The sequence below is a fragment of the Dermacentor silvarum genome, chromosome 5, assembly GCF_013339745.2.
Source record: "Dermacentor silvarum isolate Dsil-2018 chromosome 5, BIME_Dsil_1.4, whole genome shotgun sequence".
NCBI lineage: Eukaryota > Metazoa > Arthropoda > Arachnida > Ixodida > Ixodidae > Dermacentor > Dermacentor silvarum.
Genome location: NC_051158.1, coordinates 55735065 through 55761808, shown reverse-complemented (window position 1 = coordinate 55761808; position 26744 = coordinate 55735065). Strand labels below are relative to the sequence as shown.

Here is a 26744-nt window from a genome sequence, read left to right as displayed (position 1 = left end):
TCACCGCTTTGGCACTATAGACACGAGGTCAGGTTGTTGGCTTGGCCAAGACTGTTGGTTATGAGCCAGTTTCGATTGCTTTCGGAACTATTATTAAATATTCCCCTTAAAGTATGTACCCTGTTCATGTTGTTCCGAGGAATATCTACGTGACTGCCGGCGCAGGCTCTTCCACGAGTTTATCATTTTGGTGAGAAGGCCCGGACTTAGCTACACTCGTGAAGTTATTTAGGCAGTTGAGATAGCGTAGCTGGGCGACTCGTTCATAAGCTGGTGTACAGTAAACCATACTGTGAAGCCGCTGGAATTTCTTTCTAGGTCACGAGGGTATGATATGTGACTTCGCATGCAACACGCGCGTTAATGCATCTGTCCTTGCTTTTTGTTTTGTTTCTTTGACAACTTCGAGCCTTTCTTTCACGCAATCTGTCGATATGTGTGATGCGTGATCCTAAGATGCATTTTTGGATGACAACTCTGTTTCTAAATATATTTCTTAATTGTGACTCTTGTCGTGTTTCATCATAGAGTTTTCTATAATAGCTCTCAGAGGAAAATCTAGCTCGGCGATCTTTCAGCCATCATGGGAGTGATGGTTAGTACATGAATTTGTCTCATCTTCGTGCTTGTTGCTTCGGACGTTCTTGTGGCTTCGTTTATTGCTTTCTGCCTTCATTGGCCTAACTTTCAAAGCAATCCACTTTTTTTTTCTATTTAGATGACAATAAGAATCTGCCATCACGCATAATCGCTGCATTGGTTCCGCTTGCCCGTGCGTCCTTGGCTTGAATATCGGGCTTTATGTTAGAGGTCCTGTGTTCGAAACCTGCCGTCGAACACTTTAATATTGTTTATTTAAATATTTCTAACACCGTACATTGTCGAAAATGATAAGTTTGCAAGGTTATGAAGCCAGAAGGACGAAGTTTAGGCACAACAGCTCCCTCTACTAATAGTGTGGAACATTATGGTTTCCACTGTTTTCTGTCATGACCCACCCGAAGCAATACGAAACTTAAAGGCCGATGTATGACGCTGCTCGCGCCGTTTGCCCCACTGTTCTCGCATTATGACTGTATCATCGACTAGTTGCAGGGTCGACATCGTGCATGCATCCAATGAACCGGTATACCTCGGTTCAGCTGACATTCAGAGCCGGACTTTGGTGTATCCACATGCAGACTAGCGGCAATTCATCACCCCTGCTAGCCAGTACCCCGTAATGCTATGTTCTTGTGTGATATCTGTGTTATATGCAGTAATTGAAGTTTTTGCATCATATCTGCCATTGAAAAGTATTTAAACTATTACAGTCGAAATCAAAAGGGACTCTTTACCAATAGTATTGATTTTTGGAAAAGTTCTATATATGTGTGTTTGTATGTGTGGTATCTCTAACAACTCGATTAAACTTAATACAAATGGTAGCTTAAGTAGCTATATGGCAGCTTTAGTAACGTCCACTACACGTGATGCTGTGTATGACAGGTGTAGTAGACGACAACAGGTGAGAGCAGTGGCACACGCACTACAGTAACGTCCACTACACGTGATGCTGTGTATGACAGGTGTAGTAGACGACAACAGGTGAGAGCAGTGGCACACGCACTACAGGATTGATGTTTTACGTTAAGAAACTTTTACAAGAAATATACACCTGCCGTGACAATTTGCGTTTCGGTACCCCTTACTGATGATGAGGTTAGGAAATTCGCAGGCGCAAGTTGGAATACGCTAGCGCAAGACAGGGGTAATTGGAGATCGCAGGGAGAGGCCTTCGTCCTGCAGTGGACATAAATATAGGCTGATGATGATGATGATGATGATGATGATGATGATGACCCCTTACTCTAAAGACTACCGCATGTCATAGCTGTAACAAACTAGAGCGCGAGGTGATCATATAGGTTATCAGATAATCTTACCACTCTCGAACATGGTGTTCTGGCTAAACAGAGCTTAATAGGATTTGTCCAAGCAGGGAGCTTTTTTCTCTGCACTCTCGATACCGCACCTAGTTGCTGTCAAGTGAATGCACTGTCATATAGTGTTGAAAAACCATTTCACTTCGTTTACACTCGTGCATTTTAACTCAGTGGTCAGCACGGTTAGCGCAGCATGTAGCGCAGCTCAACAAGTCTAGACATGCGATATTTGGGTAACGCGGCTGTCTTGTATATCACAAGAACGACACATGGAACGATTTCAGGGAGCCGGAACTCAGAGCAATCTGTGTGGTTTGTCTTTTAATACTTTTTAGAGCGGAGTTGTATATGTCTACCCTCCCATAGATTTTTCAATGTCCGTGCCTCAACACTCCCGGGCCCTCTATGAGGAGTCAAAGCAAACCAGTAAGTCATGTGCTGACATCTGGTGCAGCAAGATGAAAGGTAAGAATCCCCCCAATACTACATAGCGCCGCCCTCTATGAGGAAGCAGAGTAAACGAGTAAGACATGTGCTGACACCTGGCGTAGCAGGAGGAAAGCTAGGAAACGGGCGGCGAGTAGCAGCGAAGATCGTCCACGAGAGGCTGCCCGTAAGCGGCGGGCTTGACAGGAAGACGGTTGCCGCGAAGCGACGCAGGTGCCACACCTGTAAATTGGACGAGCACAAGGGTGTGTGTGCAAAACTTCAGAGGGAATTTCTGGGCAGACATTTCGGATTCAGTCATGGGGTGTGCGACAGACTGTGGTTCTAGAACGTCTTGATGGTGATTGGTAGCGTTCGAGATGTCGCGAAGCGTGAACGTGATGCGGTTCTGACGGCTACCACAGCTCCTGACTTAGCCAGCTGCTAGGTTTTGCTGTGCCGAGGAAGGGCTAATGGCCGTTCGACAGGTGGTTCCTATCAATAGAACTGTTAAATTTCCTCACCTGCGCAAAGAACCAAATTAGCAGTTAGTATGTTGCGTGCGTTAGTATAGTGAGGCCGTGTGTAGTGCGAACTGCCGAAAAACCGCTCCGCTGGTAGCTCAGATTCACACAATGGAATGGCTGCGATTTTTTTATAAGCTTGAATAAGTTCGAACAACATGCACACACAGCTCGCAGTGAGAAATAGCGGCAGCTCGGCTCTGTACAACATAATGTAAAATGCCAGATATTGATTCCTAAATCTAATCCTAAGCGTCTTTCAGAGCACATCTGAAGTAGGGCTAGACTGCATTAACACGCGAACCAAAAAGCAAAAGCGAGTGAAGGAACAACAGGATTCGGCTTTTGGCCATTATTCTCTGCGTATATAAAAAAACGTTGACTCTGTACCTTGTTTTGTGCAGCAGATTTAGTTTCATTGTCCATCCACTCATTGTTTTGGATTGTTTCGTTGAATGCGGTCATGATCCTGCTGACAAGGTCTTCGACCTGTGAAAACACAGTATTCGGCCATACATTGGCGGTAAAGTGATGTTAACTGTTGCAGATAAAGTACCTGTTCACAATGTTTGAGGAATATATTAGGTTCTTGATAAGTTATGCAATGTGCGATCCGAAATGCTATCCGAACAGGGCCCGATGACGCCATCGCGTTCCACTATTAAAGGCGAAGCTTAAGCATCCACCATTTTTTTTTTCTCTGGACTGTATTGCAGTCTTTTATCCCTCTGTTGTATTTTAGTGTATTTATCGCCTGCACTGTTTTTATCCTTTTTGTCGCCCTGCATGTCTGATTGTTTATCACCCTGCACTGTCTTTCATTGCTTTCTTTTACGCCTTGCACTGTTCTCACTGTTTTCTGCCCTGCACCACCTGTCGTTATGTATTTTTTTTTTGCATCCTGCACTGTATTTATGTGTTTTTTCACCCTGCGATGCTCTTCATTGTTTATTTAATTCTGCACGTACTTTCACTGTATATAAGTGGTGCCCAGCATTTCAGGGTATTTCTCGCCTTGCACCGTTTCTATAGCTTTTAACGCGAGAGCGTTAAAGGCCCCATGGCGCAGGAAATCTGGTGTCGGTGTCAGTGGAGTTACCGTTAGCGAAAATTTCCGTATATATATATATATATATATATATATATATATATATATATATATATATATATATATATATATATATATGTACAAAGCCTTGCTATATGACGTGCGGTATATAGGGGATATATTGCCACACCATTCTATCACTTAAGTTCATCATACCTTGTCTTACGCGAGATCGAATCCCGGCCACGGCGGCCGAATTTCGATGGGGGCGAAATGCGAAAACACCCGTTTGCTTAGATTTAGGTGCACGTTAAAGAACCCCAGGTGGTCAAAATTTCCGGAGTCCCCCACTACGACGTGCCTCATAATCAAATCGGTGTTTTGGCACGTAAAACCCCATAATCTCTATACCTTGTCTTATATTGTAGACAAAGTTACTCCCCGTAATTTTGAGAATGACAACCCACAAACACATGACATGAAACAGAACACTGAAAGCGCATGCCTGTTATGTTAAACCTTCACAGACTGAAATATTAAAAGTTTAAAACTATAACAGAAATCTGAAAATGTAGTTTTTTGGGCGTGCCTGTACACTACCTCCGGGATCGGCCCACGCAAGAGGCGGCATTTCTAACAGAAAGCTCGCCTTCGTGCATAGCGTTCCCTACCGGCATTTCTCGGTAAACATTACGGTTGCATAAGCTGCATTTGGCGGGAAGCGTGAATGCTACCGCGTTCCACTCTTAAGAGGAAGCTTTAGCTCGGGTGCTGCTATCCAAATGCATGTAAAAGAAGAATTTGTTTTTCTCGCCAACCACTACACCGCATTTGACTAGGTTTATTGCATTTAAAAGGAGAACTTGAAATATGGTGACTGTTGGTGTCGAAGTTTTGATTTAGGCCGTCAATTTTTATTAAAAATTGGCAAAAATCGCAAATTTTCAGAAGACAAAACTATCAAATTTACAACTCTAACTCAGTAAGTAAAATTATATCACAATTCTGTGATTTGCACATAATAGTACATCCAAAGCAGACAGAAAAAATATGTTACACATGAATCTATAAAACTTTCAGTAATATTGAAATACAGGTTTTGCGGAACCATTGTACATAACGTAACGAATTCACGTAAAATATAAATTGACACACCGAATGTGTCCGCTTTGAATGATCTAACGCATGCCGTTTACAGAAGTGCGATGTCTGTTCTTGATGCAGGGCTATTAACTTGTAAACTTCGTGATTCTGTGTTTTTTCGAACTTCTGAATTTTTGAAAAAAAAATGAAAAACAAAACAGCAAGCCATAAATCGAAATTCCGCTTCCAGCAGTCACTAGAATTTAATTTTATCTCTCAAATGCAACAAATTCGGTTCAGGGGTTATCTCAGAAATACGTTTTACCTGTATTTCAATAGGCCGCGTAGGATTTGGGCCCGAGCTAAATCTTCCTCTTAGAGGCGAAGCTTACGCGTCCTCCAGTTTGTTTGTTTTTTTTCGATCTGCGTTGTATCTCACTGATTTTCTCGCAGGCACTGTATTTTACTTACCATATAGCACCGTATGTCACCGACTTTTTTTTTTCTTTTTCTTTTTTTTGTGTTGGCCTTTGGCGTTTTTCAGTATTTATTTTGCCCTGCACTGTCTTCCATGGTATTTTAAATGCGCAGCATTTCTTGGCGAACATTTGCTACTTTGACCATATCTATCTAGCCGCCTACGACTTTGTGCTCTCATGGTGGTTTCGTTAACTTGGTATGTACTAAAAGTGACATACTATGACAAGAGTATATGACGAACATAAATGATATGTCATGACATGAATATCATGACATGCGTGCCATGTAGGTCATGAAACAGACGCCTACGTCTTGGTGCTCTCATGGTTGTTTCATTAACTTGGTAGGTACGAAAATTGATATATTATGACAGGAGTGCATGACGAACGTAAGTGATAGGTCATGACGAAAATGTCCTGACATGCGTGTCATGTAGGTCATGACAATGACCCAGCGAAAAAGTTTAACACTCAAAAACCACTGAAATGCGTTCCGGACGTGGGTACTAAGTGAAGGAAAGACTACGGGATGCTCGTAGAAGTAATAGTCATGAGCATGACTCAGAAAAAATGACAGCATGACTCAGAAAAAATGACAATGACTCAAGGAAAAAAAGTATAACACTCAAAAACCACTGGAATAGGTTCGGACGTGGGCACTAAGTGATGGGAACACTAAAGGACAATGGTAGAAATCATAGTCATGAGCTTGACTCAGCAAAATGACAATGACTCAGCGAAAAAATAATTAACACTGAAAACACTGTAATGGGTTCGGACGTGGGTACTAAGTGAAGGAAACACTAAAGCATGTTGGTAGAAGTCATAGTCACGAGTATGACTAAGGCTTTCGCCCTAAGGTCTCTTAGGTGAAGCTAAAGGGATTCCTGAGGACTCATTACATAAATGTCGTGACATGCGTGTCATGTAGGTCATGAAAGAGCCGCCTATGTCTTGGTGCTCTCATGGGCGTTTTGTTAACTTGGTAGGCTCCCCGCACACTGCTTCGCATAACATCGATTCTCACAGGACGTGGTATCTGCCGGTTTTTTTCACCATGCACGGTCTCTCAATAACGAGGCAAGAACTTCACAGGGAGATCGATCATAGAGGCTTGAAGTGATTAATAGTGGTCGAACAAGAAATGTCATTTTTCTCATTTTGCGTGCATTTTTTTCTCAAAGAACAGCCGTAGGTTCTAGCGATATTCTTTCCTTGTTCTACCACTGTTAATCACTTGAGGATTCCATGTTCCTGCAGATTTCTGTCTCGTTTGTCTCCATCTTAATTTGGACTGATCAATCTTGAACATGTTTTGCTGTTTGATAGTGCTATCACAGTTTTAGCGAAAATGTCTCAAGGTGTAGTTTGCGAGTGCGCGGTTACCTCTTTCTTGGCTTCCTCGCTGAACTTTTGAAGGACGTAGAGGTAGCCGACGATCTCTGGCATGATTCGGTTCATTGTGTAGACACACGTTTTCCATCTGGCCTTCTCCACTCGGATTCCCAAAGATGCTTTGTCCAGTTCAAATGAAGCATTGCGGTATTGGTCCGATGCGCCCGCAGCCCATTTGAGAATCTCTCGCAATCCCATGAAGTTGAATAGGGTGTTGCTGTAAATACAAAATTGGATGTCACATTAGTTCCACATGTTCACACGAAGGAAAATAATGGAAAATTCGTGCACTTACCAGTCAACGCATTGAAGAAATTCGTCTAATTTGCTGTAGTACTCCATAGCGTAGTGTTCTACTGTCTCGTTTTCTGTTAACGTAATGTTCACCAGGGAAAACTGTCTATTAAGCATATGCAGCAAAGGAATCTGAGGAAAACGAGATGCTTTGCAATCACATTTTTTTAAGAGCTCAGTAATACAACTACGCTCCAGAAAACTTGATTACACAGTGATGAAGAGTATTCTATAATATTACGACTTTTAATTACACGATTGACAATTTCCGTTTATGACGCAACATTCGTACGTAAGTATAAATGTTGGGTCATAAATGTTGCGTCATCTGATTTGCTTGCCAACATTTATACGTAAGTACAAACGTTGGCAAGCAAAGGCAAGCAACGGAAGAGCGAGGCAAACAATTGTACTGGCAAAGCGAGAGTATTCCCCTGAATATAGTTTACCTTTGTTCTGCAAGGTACACCACCACGGCTGGTGGCCATTGAAAGCAGATAATGAGACGCGTTCGTCACCGGAAAACTGTTGCGCGTTTGTTATCATGTTCGGTGCTGTGTTGTCGGCTCATGAAAGCTTCGCTTAGGTTGATTCCCAAAGTGAATATGATCTGCACGCTTTCTTTTTTTCACGCGCAAGCGTAGATGCCCCGTCTGTCAAATCAGTGAAATTATGTTTGTCGCCACGAGGGAAGTGAGCGCTCCGGAGGAAGAAGACATCTTGAGGTGGAGAAGAGAATCGCCACGTTCGTGCCCTTTCCGTTCGTGCTTCGATGCCGCGCTGCCCGCTGTGCTTGTTCGCGGCATCCTTACGCTTGCGCGAGACTCGCATTCATGAAGTAAAGCGTCAATAACTTTTAGATGCGAAGCATGTTATGGTCGGGGCTATGTCACTCCCTCCCTCCCTCCCTTCCTCCCTCCATACATCCGCCGTGCGGCGCCCACACCCCTACTGTGCATGCGCATCCTCCTCCCCCTCCTCTCCTTGTCTCATCTCCTCTCCTTGTCTCATCTCCTCTCCTCTCGGCATTCCTCGTCTTCTCTCTGACACTCCTCTCCTCTCCGGATTGCGCAATGAATGGCAACACCTGCGGCTCCGCGCGCGATAATGCGAAGCAGCTTATGTTAGAGGCGCGGCGGTAGGTGCCCCAGAGGCACCGGCAAGAGTCACCAACGCGGAGCGCGTTCGGTGCGAACGCGGGCAAAACGCCGACGGCGTCGACAACAGTTCTGCGCGTTTCTGGTACTGCTGCATGTCCAAGTTTATACGACTGATACAACTATACCTTGAGTCGAGCCCATGGCTGCTTCGCATACTACTCAGGGCTCCCCTACGGGAAGTTGGTGTAATTTTTTAAACAGCGGATCTTTTTAAGCCGACCATCAGTCCGTGTGTCGCGAACAAAACCTCGCTGAGCGATGACGTCACCTGCGTTGCCTAGCAATCCCCTCGCGGGGCGGCGTGTGCTTCGCCTCCTCTCCGTGCCGTGCACATGTTGCCTTGAGATGGGACGTTAAGGAGAGCGAAGGAGAGCATGAGCGCGGCGCGCGCTATGTTCGGGAGAGAGAAAGAGAAAATGAGAGCGAGAGGGAGTAAATAGTAGCAGCACCAACGAGGCAACGCGCAGAGCTGCTGCCGACGCCGTCCGCGTTTCCCAGTTTCCCCGTTTCCCCGTTTCCCCGCGTTCGCGTCCAACCGGCGCGGTGTCCATGACTGCAGCAGGGTGTACTGGTGGCGGCTTGGCAGGTTTCGACCAGCCACGCCCCGGCAAGTGTGGAGGCGGAGCTTGGCCGTGACGTCACCGGGTAGATAGAGCTCGGAGCCGCCGCGACGGTGGCAGAATTCTCGTTGGCTCTGTGGCCAGTACATGTAGCCTGGAACGACCAAAGAAGATCCGGAGAACCGAAGAAGCAGCCGCTCATCTTGAAGCGCGTCGCGCTGCCAAGCGAGAATCTGCGCGTCGGCGGCGAGCCGATTCGTACTACCATGCCCAGCAGCACTTGGCATTTCCTGGCAAAACTTAGACGAGCCTAGTAAAACCTGGCAGAAGCTAGGTCGATCACCAGCTCCCCTGTTTTCTCCAGCCTTGCACCACTAGTACAAGCTGCCCATTTTTCTTGGACATGTTTCTTTTTCAGGACGTTTTAACCCTGCCTTTTTTGGCCATAAACGTCAGCTTTTAAGTCAGAGCTCTTCTGGCCTTCTTCTTGTCTTCCTGTTTTCGTAAGTTTAGTGGATCTAGTCAACCACGACGTCATACAATGTTGCCCAACTTTCTGCTCCTAAGGAATGGCGCAGTTCTCAATAAATGCAGACCTTCTAAAACAGCAAAACTGGTCTTTATATCCATATGCTCCCGAGGAACGAAAAGTGTGTGCGAGGAGAAATTTCGACAAGTCGTGACAAGGCACCAGACCCCGAGCGCTGGCGATCTAGCAGGGGCGTGATTCAACCCCGGAGATCTGTGTATATAAATAGCTACTGGCTAATTAAGGCATTATTGAGTGCGAAATGACAACGAATACCGCGGTAAAAACACGTAGCGAAGACCCACGCTTCTGCAGCTAAACAAAACTAAACGCTCTAGCACATTGATTCAGGTGTTCGTGTAAATGCTACAATTCGTGGTGCCCGTTTGGGAAATTCTCTTGCATGTATGGCTTTCTTTACTTGAATGCGCGAAAAAATACACTTTCACAGTTTGTGAGCCCTGTGCATTGTATAATAGCACAGCAGCCTGATTCCTTCACTTAAATAAAAATTAACACAGGGCCCTGAAGTGATTGTGTAATATACCCTGCCTTGAACGCAAGTCCGCATAATAATCCATACATTGTGCTAAAGCGTTCAGAGTCATTCATCAAGCTCTTGTGAACATAGTCACTGGATATGGCTTGTGAGGAACTGGGCAATGAAGAAATGGTAATCACAAAGCTCTTTATCATGAAGGATAAACAGACCACTCGGAATTATCAATACGCAAAGAATGGACTCGAGATTACGTAAATTAGTGCAATAATTTTTCTCATATAGTATCGATTATTTTAGAGAAAATGATTTGTGTGCATCTCTAGAAATATCGTATTTTTGAATGGGGCCTCATTTTTTCTTAGTCACAATCAGAAATATTATTTTTCCCGCAAGAGCAGATAGACGCTCGAAACTTGGCGTGCCGCATCTTATTTGATTCGGTCTTCGAATTGTATAGTCACTGTTTGAAAATAAGAATATTTTCAATCGTTATCGAATATTTTAAAATACAAACTGTACACAATAAAAGAAAAATTTGAGCAGTATTACGATACATTTTATTCCTGTAGCCATATCTAGTAGGCTTAAAACCAGAGGTACTACGCAGAGATGTAGGCACATCTCTCGGGGAGTCCGTGATCATCCACACTCCCCTAAGAGTTCTGGTATGCAAGCAAACTTATTATTGGTTACTAATATTCCATTTGTGCTTTTAATGAACGGCGCTTCATAATGTGCAATGTACTGACAGAAACTTGCCAGTGTTACTAATAGTAACTTGGGATCATTGTTTCACAATTACGATTTTTTAAAAATCCGCCCCCATTGCACCCGGTGAAATTGGGTGTACCGACAAGCCCCACCACCACATATTATTATGTGCGTGCGCACATGACGATGTACGTCATGCGCGCACGCACATAATAATATTACGCGAGAACTCAAACACAAAACCCTTTTTCAGCTGCCGTTTTTTTTTTTGGAGGGGGGGGGGGGGGGGGGGGGGTGAGCACGCCACGAAAAATCCCGACCAGATAGAGGCTGTAAAATTTTTCATTATTCGAAAGCCATTTTAGAAGTATTAGATATTCAAGTTGCGTCGATTCGCTTCTTGGAATATTCGTATTTTACTAGGTCTAAGAAATTACTATTCGCACCCTACCTACTTAATCATATCGTTTATATATAATACAGAGGAGAAAAATATGATCCACCAACGCCACTGGAGATCAGATTCATGCACATGCGGCAGTGAGTGGTCGAAAGTCCGGCTCAACAGACAAGTTAAAAGCCGGAGAAATAGCTGAAGTATCCGAGATGGCCTTTCTGAGAGCATTCGTTTGACGGCGCAGCAGAAAGCATGCCCCTAAGCTCAATAAGTCGTCATGCAAGACCTCGTCAATCAAAAGCAGCAGTCCCCAGCAGTTCTCGACAAAGAATGTGGCATTTGGATTCCTCGCTTGAGGATACTTTATTTGATCTTGCGCGAGACATCTTTCGTCTCTGGGAACGAGAGCGCTGTTGGAATGTCAGGACAGTGATTTGCTTACCTGAGTGAAATTCTTTTCTAATTCGCCGATAGTAGTTCTGTTATATATATCCAGAATGTTGCGCCTTTCTTCCGGGGGTGTCGTCAACTGTAAATAGTCAAAGTTTAGTGCATGATTGGCAATACGAATAACAGGCTAGAAACTACTGAAGTAAGAGAAGAGCGACAAGTTCAGCCGAGAGCATGCGTGAAAGGACTTATGCTCTATAAATGAAAAGCTATCCACTCTCCGAAATAAGATCTGAGCAAAAAATTATAATTGTAACCCCAACATACATATCCTATTATGACGTTTCGCTGCTGAATAGAAGGTCGCGGGATCGATCCGCAGCCGCCACGGATGCATTCGATGGAGGTGTAATGCAGACACACTCGTGCACTAAGCGCTTGGTACCCGTCAATGCACAGCACATGGTCAACAATAATCCGTAGCCCTCCATTAAGTCATTTCTCATAGCCCCTGTGTTGCATTCGAAATGTGGTATCAACCAATAAATTAATGGTGGTAGTGCTGGCGGTGTTGGTGATTTTAGTGAAGACCTTACCGGCAATCGCTCCACCTTAGTATGTATTTGTGTGATAAATGCCTATTACCATAAGTCGATGTGTCTTGTCTCTCGCCGAAATGCGAGTAGAATGCGCGACACTTCCTTGAGCACTCTCCATGGTCCTTCCGGGAAAACTTACTGTTCTGCCACGTTCGCGAGGAAACCCTCTTATGATGCTGTCCAGAAGGAAAGAAGCGCTTGCAAGACGAGATGAAGTGCTCTGTATCACCCACTTCATTGTAAATGACCAATACAAGATGAAGCAGCAGCACGGCTGGCATTAATGAACAATAGAGGCGTGCAGGCTGATCATGTTCCTACTGTACAGGAAGGTGGCATCTCGGCGACTATGTCCCTTTGCGACACTGGGCATATCTGGCAGCTTCCCAAGTGAGCAAAAGTGGCGACGAATTGTCTCGTTACGAAATTGGCTATTCGCCCCCGGTCCTATTACTGGCTGCCTTGTAAGCGATCCACTGGTAAGAGTATCTCCTCTTTGCAGTCGCAGTTTGCAGCGGTAGTCGAGATCCTCCTACAGAAGTTTAAAGGGGGCTTACAAAAGCAGCGACAGGAGTAGCCAGGCGTGTTGCAAGGAAAGAAGAAACCGCAAGTGGTACCTTATTTACGCAGGGTTACGCACAACCCAAAGAAGGTAGCGAACCGTCACGGCATGGCATGGTGCATAGACATGGCGTCATGGCACAGGCATGGTAGGGAAACCTGCATACTGTCGCATGGTAGGGAATGAGTATTCCGACGCGGAAGCGAACATAACCTTGAGCGATGTCTCTGAAATGGAATACGCATTGCATACTGACGATAGGACACGAATGTCTTGCTCGTTTTGTAATGCGAAACTACGCTTGCGCTCAGCACTGAACCCGACTGACGCCACAGGCGATTCCATAAGCGTGACCTAGAAATAAAGTTTTCTATTCATCGAAGGTTAAAACATGGAGTATGGTGCACCATATTCGCCTTGGTGGGGCGTTCACCAGGTGCTATACGCAATTCACAGGTTGCAGGGGCACTACTTCAAACTGCGAACGCTGTCAAGTGCGAGAAACATTAGCACACGTGTGGGGAGTTTGCCCTGCGGACGCGCGAGAATGACATAATCTGATACCTTCGATTTCACAGGGTAATAGCAGACCACTATCTCATGACCGTTTTGGATCCTTTGCCTGACGCACACAGAACAGCCATGATTATAGCTTTTTATAACATTTACAAGTCGCGTGTCTGGCCTTTTCACGAACTGGGCTGCACAAATGGCGTTAGAAATGTTGAAACTTAGTGCACTGGAAGGTAGTTGTTGTTGCCGCAAAACATGGATTGTATACTCGCGAGGGGGTTTGGTCTCACTGGATACATTGAAGCGTACACCCAACAACATACCAAAAAGGGTACAGGCGAAAATAAATTCAAAACGAATTATTTGGCAACTAAATGATTACACAAATTTTGAGAGGACCTATACCCAAGCTTATAGAAAAATAATGTGTCCCTGGTCGGTACCCAAGCCGCGATCCTTCCGGACGCTTCAATGAACTAGTGCAGAGCAGTAATCATCGACACATGGCTCATGCCTAAATGACAGGCGCCAGATGACAAAATCTGCATTGTTGTAAGTGCTAAACCCAGATCACCGGTTGGAAATATCAGGAACATTCTGTGGAGGAAGCAGCGGCGGCGGCAATAGAGGAAGAAATAGTCGATAGTCCCTGTTTTATTATGAAAAGGGCAAATGTTACTTGTGGATAAACCAGATGTATGAAACTAAAAGTTTGGGCGGGGAACTCTACAGCGGAACTTGATAACGCCACCGTGGCGTGAAAGGCATTTGCTCGTGTTCCACCAAAATCTTAGATGTCGAAAATCTTGGGCGGGGAACTCTACAGCGGAACTTGATAACGCCACCGTGGCGTGAAAGGCATTTGCTCGTGTTCCACCAAAATCTTAGATGTCGAAAATCTTCCGCGCAAAGTATTCATTACAATTCAGTAATAAAAGGCGTTAAAATCTGGCTCCTGTTATAAAATAGAAATCCGGAAGAACATTTAGGACCGGACCATTTAGTGACGACGATGCGGGCGAGTCAGAGAATTCATTAAAAAAGATCCCACTATGTCGGGGACCCAGACAAAGCGGACTTCAGATAAACTGTCCGGGGCGAGAGCCGAAAATATACTTAGCAGGTGTGGCCGATTATCAGAAGATAAATGTGTACAGACCAAAAGCGGAACCGTAACAATTATTGCTTTATATTTCTGTAGACCCAACTTTCTGATGGCCAGAATAATTCCCAAAAATTCCCCAAGAAAAAATGGAATGTAATCAGCGAGGCCAAGAGCAAAAGTCTAGTTAAGCTAAATTTGAAAAGATGCCAACTCCGGCCTTCTCCAAATATTGTGTTGCGTCCGTAGAAGTAACCAAATGAGTCGGAAATTGAATAAGATGACCTTGAAGGAGACCTTTTTAATTATGCGTACAGGAAGAAGTTTTGCGTGCATGTACGAACTTACTTATCTTCGTAATCATTTCCTTTTATTCCGTGCAGCCCAATTTCCTCGTGAAGAATAATACACGGCCAGAACAAGCTGTAGCTTCCGACCGACTTCTCTGCCTTTCTGTCACTAAATTCCCCTTTTTACTCTGTCTCGTAACAGCTTTCAATCCGGTATGTTAGAATCGGTAGAGGGTCGTGATGAAGTAATTTTCGTTCAGGTCCCTGTATTTTTCAAAGTAGCGCAAACTACTCCTCTCCGCGCCGTTTCCTCCTCGTCCCTCGCTCTCGGCCGCCATTAGTGAGCGAAGCGCGCGGCCGCTACCGCCCGCTTCATTTCGCATCGCATGCGGCGCGTTGAAGCGCTTGCTTGAAACGCGATTATTCTGGGCGCATTTTCACAAGGCTTTTCGTACGTCAGATATCTACGCAATATATTTAGTGCCTTCAATTATTAGTAGAATCGGCGTCGCTCAGACGAGGAAAACGAAAGGTAGAACAAGTTAAACGCAATCCTAAGCAGTCTTCACTACTGCTGATTGTTTCTTGGAATCGAATGGTGTTCTGTTTATCTGCTGCATTTACGAAAACAAAGAGCTACATCAAACCATGCACACACAACACGCTGGAGACATTTATGTACTAAATACGCTCAACGTGCTTTTTTTTATTTCCAAAATGCATCCGCGCACTTTTTTCCCCCCTCAGTCATATGCCTTGGTTCCTGTGTGTGCGCGCGCTTTCTGCGTTTTGCTGTTTAATTGGTGACTCTCCCATTATGCTCGTTTTATCAGAAGTCATGCTGGTATTCATATTGCCAAAATGCGCCTTTTTGTTCGCCGCGGGGCATAAACCGCGACTTTTTTTGTTTTACTCAGTCGTTGGCTGATGGTGAACTCGCGAAAGCACCCACCTTCCCGCGTTCATCACTAACTGGGTGAGAACAGCGATCAGAACCTCCCCCAGTAATGACTTCCCTCGGTGGCAATCAAATTTATTTCTTCCGATACGGTGGAGCCATATCGCTCACCGTTTGAGGTTTCGTTTGCCACGAGGAACCGCAAAAAGCTTTCCCCCTTGGCAATACTATTCGAACATCCAACTGCACAGCAAGTCCGCATTGTGCTGCAGCCGAGTGCGTCTTCAAAAATGTAAAATGTCTACGCTCACACACAGCGCACACGTATTCCCGTGTTTCTACGCTCACTAATGGCACCTTTTTTCCGCGATAACGAAAGCTGCGCGGGTTCTTCGTCACGTGTCAAGCCTCGAGCGTCCAATGGCAGAGCGGAAGATGGCGAACAAATCAGGAGAGAGGTAGAGGGCGGGGAGGAGATTCTCATTTTCTATTTGAACAATGGTTTGCGCTACCTTTGGAACATACAGGGACCTTAGTTTTCGTTTCAAATGCTCGTCGACATGAAACTTTGGCGACAGAAGGAAAAAAAATGGTACTTACGTTGGCCAACTGTCCTTCAAAATCTACGAGCGCGTCAGTCATCCGAGATAGTTGCTCTTCACTGAAATTTGGCTTCATAAGTCCCAGCGCCAGTCTTAACAACCTTTTTGTAAGCGGTGATTATTGGCACATTTTTTGTTGCGTTTGGATTAATAAGCTGGTTCCTACCAACCGTCTCAAAATATAATTGGTCTATCTGAAAAGACAGAAAGGTTGTTTAACTCACACTGCAAGTTTAATGCTAGCTTTTTAAATCCAGAACCTTAATAAATTTGATAAATTACCTACGTTCTGAAGGCCCTGATGAAATGCAACTTGGGTACACGAGGTTGTTTAACATTGAAGCCTTTCAACAGCTTCACGTAATGCTAACAAAGCAAGATAATATTTCACTCGTGGAAAGTATCGTTTAGCGCCTTATGATACTATAGAGTAATTTAATATTTCAGAAAACCTTTACAGTTAAACCTGGTTTTAACGAAATCGGCGTGACCCAAGATTTATTTCGTCAAGTGGAGATCTTCGTTAACTTAAGCGTATCTAAGCACTCGTGCGAATAACATTATCTGCATTCAAGAGCAAAAAAGAAAAGTTTTATTTTTGCCTGTGCAGAGACTTAATTGTAGACAGAGGCCGTTGAGCATACCTTGTGCTTTTTCAAGGGAGCGTAAGCTTTGTGAGCAGGTGGATCGTGTCCATGATTACAAGTTATGTCCAGAATACCCATGTTTTGCCCCGATTATCTCCAAAAACATTGTTGAATTGCGTGACATGTGGATTCAGTGCGCTGCCTCGATGTGTGTGTGTGTCCTATTACGTGTGTGTGAATGTGTTTCTGGTTTTTATCGTGTTTTGTGTAATGGACATGTTACTGGCAAATGAGTTTTTCGGAAACTCGCAAGCTGCAGACAGGTTAATGAAATTAAAATTGCCATCCACCTTTCTGTAGGTCTGTGTGCTTCGAGTGGTCAATTTATGCGGTCTCGCTATACGATCTGCTAGCCTTCTAGTTAGCTCGGATGGGATAGCGACCACCCCGAAAGGACGTTGGCCCTGGGTTTGATTCCAGGCATCAACATTCTTATTTTCTTTAAATAAATTCGGGCTATACAGTCGGGCGGATGAAAATTTTCCCTTTCATGACGTGTTACAGTTTAGCGAGCCCTTCTGACACATGTGTCCAAAGCAGATTTATTACGTATGGCTGGATAAAGAGATAGCAGAAGAAACATCACTTAGCGTGCGAGAGAACAATTCATCGTGCAGAACACTAGCGTAATAAATGGAATTCTTAATTTCTCAGCAGTCTTTCGAATTGTGTTCTCAACGTTCATTGCGTGTTTGCTACATGATAAAAAAAAGTTTGTGGTTTGACGTGCCAAAACCACCATCTGATTATGAGGCACGCCGTAGTGGGGGACTCCAGATTAATTTGTACACCTGGGGTTCTTTAACGTGCACCTAAATCTAAGCACACGAGTGTTTTCTGCGTTTCGCCCCCATCGAAATGCGGCCGCCGTGGCCGGGATTCGATCCTGCGATCTCGTGCTCAGCAGCCCAACACCATAACCACTGAGCAACCACGGCGGGATTGGTATATGATACGTTACTGTAATATGTAATATATTAGGCCCTCTGCGCATGCGCTGCCTCTGCGCGGAACTGCAATAGCCGTGCCGAGAAATCGATCGTTTTAGCATAGCGTTTTAAAGTACCGTGCTAGATCGTAGCATAAAATCATTCATACAGCAACGAATTAAGCTTTTAGAGCGTTCCCCATCGCCTAGTCATCACGAAATCAAATGCTGTGGCGCCATCCCATCTACTAGGTGGAACACAAAACACTTTTTCTGCTCGGTGCCGCTTTTCTAGGCCTGGGAGTGTCAAAACCAAACAGCTGGCTTTAATGTTAACGACAAAACATCGCTAATACCTTGTCCTCAGCGTGAGATGCTACTTAGGGATGGCTGATTTTACCCTTTATATTTTTCTGTAACAATCTGTAGAGCAAGCAGCTGGCAAAGAAGAATTCCAATCGAAGCGGGCAATTCTCGCCACGGTGTTTGGGTTGGCCTGGGCACTGCGATGTTACGTAATCACTACGCATAAATCATCAGTATAAGGCGCAGACGCACAGTGTGCCTAACTTATTACGTAACGTATCACGTGTCACGCAATACTAAACTCTGTTAGGCTACGTATATTCAAGTCAACGTCATTATCTCACCGTCTGCCGAATACGTGCGTCTACAGCCTAAAAAGCGCAGTAAAGAGGATAAAAAATTGGCGGAACCCACGCGATGTGGGAATGGGTTTGAGCTAAGCTTTAAATAGCGTTTTCGAACGCTCTTAACAGGCGCGTTTGCTCTTGTTCAGCGACCGTTCGCACGTAGAGCGCACACGGCCAAGTATAGCACATTTTCACCGGGAAACGCCTCGCAGCACGTAAGCCTAGAAATTGCTCGAACATAGGGATCCCACGCACGACGACGAAGCAATGACGAGGGTATGACGACAACTGTGGGATGATGACGCAGTAACAACAATCGGAAAACAGTGGAACGACGACGATAGAATGATGATGATGGAACAATGATGAAAGTACGACCATGAGGCTTCGAAGTAGGCCTAGTAATGACGATATGACAACACAGTGACAGCGTCAGAGTCAAGCCGGCGGAAGGATGACCTGAAAACGAAGTAATGATGAGAATGGTATGAAGGCTATATAAAATGGTGACGGCGGCATGGAAACGATGACTTGTTGGTGTTGGAGCTCACGTCCGCGATTACGTGAATCACCAGCCCGCCTCGGCCTGCCTGGATTCGTACGATATTCGTTCTTTGTTTCACTATCTCCGGTATACTGGCTAATCGTGCAAGACTACAGCTAGCACTCAGACGAGAGAACAATAGCCCGATTTCTACGGCATGTCGACATTACTTTCAGTATGACCCACGCATTTCGCTAGAGCTATTCGGCAGGACAGCAACCAGCAGCAGCAGGCAGCATCAGGTAGCAGCAGCAGCGCAAAAGTCAAACGGAGGGGCAAATAAAGATTCGGTATAAAACGCCCGCATGTACTGAACGTTGTAAGCTGACGGCTTTATGAAGCACGTTTCTCGTATTAGGTTATGTTCAATTTGCCATTCGTTTTAAATAATTTAATGTGCTATAACATATGTACGTGTGTTTAGCGTGTCGGGTATGTAGTGTTACTTGATGTACCCATTTTCGTTAGAGTAGTGTTTTAGCGTATTGGAATATTCTGTGAACTACGTTGTAAGTGATACTAAATGCCGGTTGAAAACGTTTTGCTTCGTGTTCATGTCTGTTACTACTTATAGCCACTACTTGCGCGTTTATGCACTGAATCGGAAAGAAAGCCGTTGCATTTCATACTGGTTTCTAGTCAAAGATTTCTTACCTGAAGCACGTAAGACGTAAGCTTCTTGACATCTCTGTCAAGGTAGATTGTCATCAAGGTATAGATGGGAATGTTTTTAAGCAATTCAGTGCAGTTTCCTATAGCGAGAGTTGTTTTCTCGTCTTCAGGATTGATTGGCCACTGACCAAAGCCTGAATCATTCATAATTTTGTACAGAGCTTCAATTTGATTTTGCTTTTCTGGAACGTCTGTGAAATTGAGAGAGCAGGAAGAAAACTTTGCAAGTCCGACTTGAGTATGACCAGTTGTGGTATACAGAGTGTCCCAGCTTCTTTCTATGCAGCAAGTTAAAAAAAAAAAAACATCGATTATTCTACCCGAAAATACCGATGAATTCTATTTAAGGCCTTGTAGAGAAACCGGCTGTGTTTTCTTTTATTTCCTTGCATCCAATTAGTTTTACTAAAAGAAATTAATCTCACCTTTAAATTGTTTTCCGAATGGTTAAGATGTCAATTAGGCTGTTCTAGAGAATTGCAGACACGTCAAAATGGGATGTTTCCAGCAAAATACACATAGCATGTTTACTTTTTCTGGCAAATGTAGAAAGCACGCGAAATATGAAAAATACCAAGCGACCGTGCAACCACGGGCGCACTATGGTGCCTTCACACCGTACCCGCCACGTTAAAACTTAAATGCACAGTCGAGTACAGAATTTTGCTAATGCCTAAAATTTCCCTAACTAGCTTCAGAAATGACAATTTTAGGACACGTATAGCAATTTACCAATTCAAAACAATAAGTTCTCGAAACACGTTCATTTGGAAGGAACTTGGAATTCAACACAATAATTAGATATTTAAGGATTGTCCAACTTGCGGCAAGACGCACTGTTGTTTCACTTAGTTTTGCCAACAAAGCGTCTATTTAAGCTGCGCAGGCACAAAGATAGCTGGACCACAAATGCATTATTTCGTAGCACAATTTGGGAACGCGTGCCTGAAAACTGGTCCCAGCTTTAGCATTTTTTTTAAAGTCGATTTGCCTTCAAAACTTTTTTTTTTTTTTTTTTATGGGGTTTTACGTGCCAAAACCAGTTCTGATTATGAGGCACGCCGTAGTGGGGGACTCCGGAAATTTGGACCACCTGGGGTTCTTTAACGTGCACCTAAATCTAAGTACACGGGTGTTTTCGCATTTCGCCCCCATCGAAATGCGGCCGCCGTGGCCGGGATTCGATCCCGCGACCTCGTGCTCAGCAGCCCAACACCATAGCCACTGAGCAACCGCGGCGGGTGCCTTCAAAACTTGCCGTCTCGCATTCGTAAATTGCGATATGCAGCCTAAATTCACCATTGAAAGCTTTATTAGTGAAACTTTATTTATTCACTTATGCAATCCACGCTTTAATGCTGACATTACTCACCTCTTCGAGTAATCCAGCTCAAAGAATATAATTGTGGAATCTGCTACGGACAATTTAAGAAAACTCTATGAAGATAAAAGAAGAAATAATATAAGAAACAGCAGTTGCGCTGTCGGTGCTTCACGCCACTGAGGCGGACTACCTTAATATTGTGACAGTTACTATTATTGTTAAGGTACTCGTAGTTCATGTTAAAATAAAAACACTCTCTTTATATTTTAAGTATATTCACAGCCTTCTGTTCTCCGTGTTGTAATTTCTTCAGCTCCTAGAGTGGACCACGTCTGCCCCTCTTTATAACTGGTGACTGTTTACACGCTACTGGAAAGCTATTCTGGACTCCATGAGCTCCAGTACTGCAGCGCTATTGTCGAAAAATGGCAATTTTCGACATTAACTGTGCTTGTCTTCAGCTCGAGGCTGCTGTTAATTTCGTACTCGAAATGTAGTAGCTGGTGATGAATATTTTGGCAGCTGTACGGAATTTCGTGAGAGTAAACGCACGAAGCACGCATAATACATGCTTCAGAATAGTGTTTGCCTGAGCTCGTTGGTTGCACATAACGCAAATGGTTTCCAGCAGAACGTACGGACACGGACAGAAAGGGACGACGACACACGCTGGACTAGCAATAGATTCAGTCAGTTGCTAAGTCCAGCGTGTGTGTCCGTACGTTTGTGATACCATTTGTGACAATACCATTTGTGATAATACGTACGCACGTACTTGCAGACGCACACACAGCAAACATGTGCGTGAGTATGTATGCTTATAATACCCGTGAGAAAAATAATAGGGATCGCAGGCACGCCAAATTATTCGTTATTCAGACGCGCAAACAGAAGTTGACGAGTGCACTGAAAAGTTTGCAATGTTAAGTTTGGACTGCGGAACTCAACTTCAAGCTGCATTTATAGGCGGATAAAACAAATTTTCCGTATCCCGGAATCCCTGTTCAGTATATTTTTCCTCGGGGAGTACTTATATGGTTAGTGCAAGGCAATCATTTTCAATGCAATGTTGCGTATCAACACGCCAACTTAGGAACGTTCCACGTACCGACACAGGCATTGTAGGCAGCAGCGACCTTGTCCGTTATATTTTGCTTCTCCTCTACGAGTGTCATGTTTCCGAATATGCCTGGAAAAGAGAATGTGAGGAATTTGTCCAAACGGTGCGTGAATACACGAGCCTAGGTTATTACAGCGTATGAGAACTAAGTTTTTTCTTTGCCTCTGTACAAAGAGAGCTCACTAGACTGGGTCGTACAAACGTAATGCTAATAAATTCATACCCTGGGTCAGTGCAGAATGTGCAGTTTCACGTAAGCGCGCTGGGCGTTTTGTTATTGCAAGGAGTCTGGTTTATGGTGTTTCGGTTTGGTCCCTTCCTATCAAAAGGAACCTATAAGCACAACGTACTATTTAAAGCTATGAGCCCATGGCTGCTCCATATAAGTACCGCTATGTTCCAATATATCACTCGGGTAAATCCCATAGATTATATGAACGCATGAGGATTCATATGTTCATTCGAAGCTGCTGGATATAGGCTTATATTTTTTTTCCATGAGATGTGAGCTTTTGATCTACTATCGATTGTTCTAGTGGTCGATCCAAAGCGGACTTCTGGCACACTTGCCTATATCATCTACCTTTTCCAAGCCTCAAAGCGTGCTGAGTTAAAAAAAAGACGGAATATTCTACGTGAATAAAACCAAGTGCACATTGTTTGGTCTTGTTAGGAAACCGCCAGTAATTTTTAGTAAATAAAAGCAAATAGCTAACATTTTGACTTTTCTTGTGAAGTCAAGATGTCGATTGCGAGTTGTTGGGAATCGTAAGAGGCGTAACAATGAAGTGCTTCCAGCAAGGTACAGACCGCGAGTTTATTTTTTTCCCGGCAAATAATGAAACCCCGCGAAATAGGAAAAATAGATTACTTGTTACTGGACCGAGCGGAGGCGATACCAAGATGCGCGTTCTTTCTATACGAAGGGTGAATAGCTCCTGGCGATTATTGCGTATTGCGTATTGGAAATGAATTGTCCTGCATGGGCAAGCCTGAGATCAACGGCTTGCTTTCCAGCTGAGACTGCTTGATGGCGCTGCTATTCTATGCGCTCGGACCCGCACTCACATGGCATTTTTCATTTGTTGCGGGCTTTCCCTTTTTGCCGAAAAAAGTAGACACGCAATATGTAACTTGTCGTGAACGCCTGATTTTGACGTTCATTACGATTCCCTTGAAAGTTAGAAGAATTGGAAAGTTAAATAATTACGTTTAATTAAATATTCGAATGTCGGGGAATGGAAAATTATTGGCGGTTGTCTTAACAAGGCGCTAAACAACATACTCTTGGTCACCATACACCCGTTGATTGATCCCTGTTTTGTTGTGTTTGTTTAAAGAGAGAGAAGAAATTCTGGGAATGACATGGAGGCTAGCCAGTGTATATGGGCAGCGCAATGTAGCCAGGCGTAGATAGGCGTACCTTAGTAGCCAGGCGTTGGTAGCCAGGCTACCTTGGTAGCCAGTCACAAGGTAGCCAGGCGTATCGCCTGGCTACCTTGTGCTGTGGAATGAGGTAAAGGAGATAAAAGTTGATAGAAGGACGACAATTACAAACATTCACATAATAACAGGATGCTACGTGCTACAACTATCAAAGTCGGTCGCACAATTCTCATGTCCTTAAGAACTTAAGTAGTAGAGAGAGCATTTAAATTCTATGCGTGAAGGCTGGGACACCCTGATAGCAGATTTCATTTTGATGGAGTTGAGCAGCCGACGAATAACTTTCGTACTCTCGCAGCAGATTTCACGTTCGCAAAGGCAGATTGTGCAGGTATGTGCAGGTGTCTCACTTTTCAGAGTTTCTTGCAGCTCGTCCCGGAGCAAGTAGAAGTTCCCAGTACTCGATTTGTCATCTGGTATTTCGTGGCTCTTATTCCACCCGCCGCAGGCGTACGCGTAGAAATCATCGCATGGCTGAACGGTCGTGTCGAGCGACTCATTGATCATCTTTGCTGGAAAGCAAATTGCGGCGTTAATGTATATGTTAGAACAAGTCTTGAAGCCCATGCTGCGTAGTCGGCTTTTTCCGCTCTAATAAACAAGTCATGTATAAAGTGAACATTCTAGCTTTCGATTTTTCGTACGAGACACGCGACATGGTTCGCCGCATATAATGCATCGATTCCTACGTGGTGCATAGAAAAAAAATGCGCATTATTTTTTTTTCCTTCCTAGAATTTTACAGGATTACCTGTGGTTGGGTTTGAACGCTGCGATGTTTTAATTGCTTTAATTATTCAAAACCTAGCTGAGCAACATATCTTTACCACTTCTGAATGTGCGGATGATGGCGTGCCCGATTTTTCTTATTAGGTAAAAAAAATGTGAAGTTCCACGTCTCAATTTAACGTGCACTTAAGGCACCGTATACACAACGCTTTTGTTATACCATCGTCAGGTTGCGGGCACCAAGGCTAAGAGTCGAACCCGGGACCTCGCGCTCAGATGGGGAACACCGTATCAGCACTTAGTCGTCGCCGCCGTCTTAATTACCGTGTTTCAGGGGTGCGATATTCAGTTCCTTTACCATGGAATTAATTGTAGCTTTACGCTACTTCTCTATCCCAAATTTAGAGTTCACTGTCTACCCGTAGCACGTTTTTTTTTTCTTTGCAATTTTATACTTCGCACGCATAACAGGAGCAAACGTCGGTGTATGATTGGCTAACGCCTGTATTATGCGCCGTGGGGGTCTGTCGATTTCACTTTGTGTGCTATAGTATAGCGCTGTGTTTTTTTTTTCTTTCTATCCAAACATGGTCGACTTATATCAGATGCACTTATCTGTAATGTACTCGTTGGCGTTTTATTTAGAATACTCAACTTCATTTCTTACATAAAATATATTCGAGTAAGAACACAGAACAAATTACGCACTCGGCGGAAATAATGACACCTTTGAAGCCTTCAACAGCGAAAGATTGGGTGAAAGCTCGAGAGCAGTATACCAGCGAGTACCACAAAGCTGCAAATGGCTTATTAAAGAAAATGCGAGTAGGACATTCGCCATTGTGGCGTTGTCATTGTGACGTCCAGATGGGTCTGCCTGCCATCTGATTAACATTCGGGAGTAGCATTGTGCAGGAACTTATACTGCATGTACAAATAGAGGTACCTTGTAAAAAAAAACAAAGAAAACGTGAAAAGTACAGCTGTGAAAGGTTAGGGTTAATGCTTTTCTGGCTTTTATCGGACGTTCGATAAATTTAATCCTTTCAGCATATACGTACACATGCACGCGCATGCACAAACGAACACAAACACATGCAAAGAAACTACGCTTCTGCGGATATCAAGTACATTACCTCGTTCGAAACAGACGGGTTCACAACAGACAGTGTAGTTTTCTAGATGGGAAATTAAAAAAAATGAATGCAGGCATTAGTAACAGGAACTGGTATAGCAGGAACTTTTTGACATTTTGCCGGGGAGTGCTTGCAACAGATTGCTGCTGCATCGGGTTATGGCTCTAGCTCAAGACGCGCTTACGGTACCTTGAACTTCGTGAACATTGTTATCAATTCGATAGCGAGATATGCCTGTCTAACTAGATAGCTCACATTATGCGTATATTGTAGCTAGAGTCTCGAACCTGCGTGAGTGCGGCTCTGTTCTGCATAAAAAATAACTTACTACATAAAACCTGAACATATAATGTCAGTTCACAGGCATCTCAAAACACCCTGAGTTGTTAATGAGAAGGTGCATAATATTGCTACACGCGTGTGGTATTTGATTGTTTGACCTAGGCGCGCGGGCGCCATCACTCGAGAAAAGAAGAGGAAGAACGAGCTGGGCTCGCGCTGTGAACCTAACCGGTCAGCGCTTCAACCGCTGTTGTAAATACAACCTGTAAATAGTTGCCCGTCTTACTGACTCGTTCTTCGCGTAACAATATTTAACGATTCTTGATTTAATTTACTTTCCTTGATTTAGCCACTCAGTGTGTGCCACTCGGGGTATGCCCGTTCTTCGGCAGCTCTGCAGAATCAGTATGTCCCACTGGTTCACACAAGGTACAGAACCCTACATTTTGTTTGATACGTGTCGTAATTTTCCGTGCATACACCTGTCATGAAGATTCGTCCCTGAGCAAGCGTCCCACATCCCCAGCGTCCTTGCGACATCACTGCGTATGCGTCTCACAGTGTGCATACACCTGAATGCACACTGTGAGCATTTCGGCATGCTTGTAAATGATGCAGTGCGTCAGCTTAAGAATTGCGCGACAATAAGGTTGTGACCTTGGTGGTCGATCAAAGAGTATTAAATGAGATTGAATGTTGCATAGGATTAAAACAAGCGGAACTGTAAGCATAGCCATTAGTTGTACATCATTTAATTAACCGCTTTACTTTTTTTCTCGCGCTTGGGTTGCCACGTGGGATAACGTCAACATGAAGCTAAACATAAAGACACAGGCCCGTTGCAGATAGACTCTGCAATAGTCGCTTATAAAATGTGCTGTACATAATTCTTAAGCTTTGCTTCGCGTACGTATATCACAACATGTTCGTTGAATCTGCATATTTGTTTTATTCATTATTTTATACTGTCTTTGCCACCATCTGTACTTTAATGGTATACACATTTGCAAAAAGAAAGACACATTGACGATGCAAAGTGCTTCCAGCAAGGTACACATCGCGATTTATTTTTGCCCGCAAATAGAGAAAGCCCACGAAATATGAAAAATGTGGCTAGTTACTGTGCCGAGTGTAGATGATAACTGTATGCGTGTTCTTTCACATTGACGACGCGTCATCCTATTCTCAATTAGTTTTCTTTTTTTGTGCCTTGTTTTTTTTTGTGCGTGTCCTCTTATCGGCAATTTTGTCCTTCGCCAACTACCCGCTATGCC

At 44.1% G+C, this 26744-nt stretch overlaps 1 protein-coding gene across 3 annotated transcripts in view; it reads right to left on the bottom strand.

The window, feature by feature from the left end:
* LOC119453398 (neprilysin-1-like) overlaps positions 1–25232 on the bottom strand; it is a 52901-nt gene extending 27669 nt beyond the window's left edge. For 2 of the 3 annotated variants that reach the window (XM_049667842.1, XM_049667843.1), the window contains exons 1-9: positions 25189–25232; positions 23674–23835; positions 21866–21946; positions 19416–19624; positions 15988–16183; positions 11476–11562; positions 7176–7306; positions 6872–7097; positions 3266–3364 (exon numbers count right to left, since the gene is read on the bottom strand). In XM_049667842.1, coding sequence (XP_049523799.1) covers positions 3266–3364; positions 6872–7097; positions 7176–7306; positions 11476–11562; positions 15988–16065 — 621 coding nt within the window. In that variant the 5' untranslated portion in view covers positions 16066–16183; positions 19416–19624; positions 21866–21946; positions 23674–23835; positions 25189–25232. The remainder of the gene's footprint in view (positions 1–3265; positions 3365–6871; positions 7098–7175; positions 7307–11475; positions 11563–15987; positions 16184–19415; positions 19625–21865; positions 21947–23673; positions 23836–25188) is intronic. The other variant, XM_049667844.1, reaches the window with a different exon arrangement.
* Positions 25233–26744: the final 1512 nt, after the last annotated feature.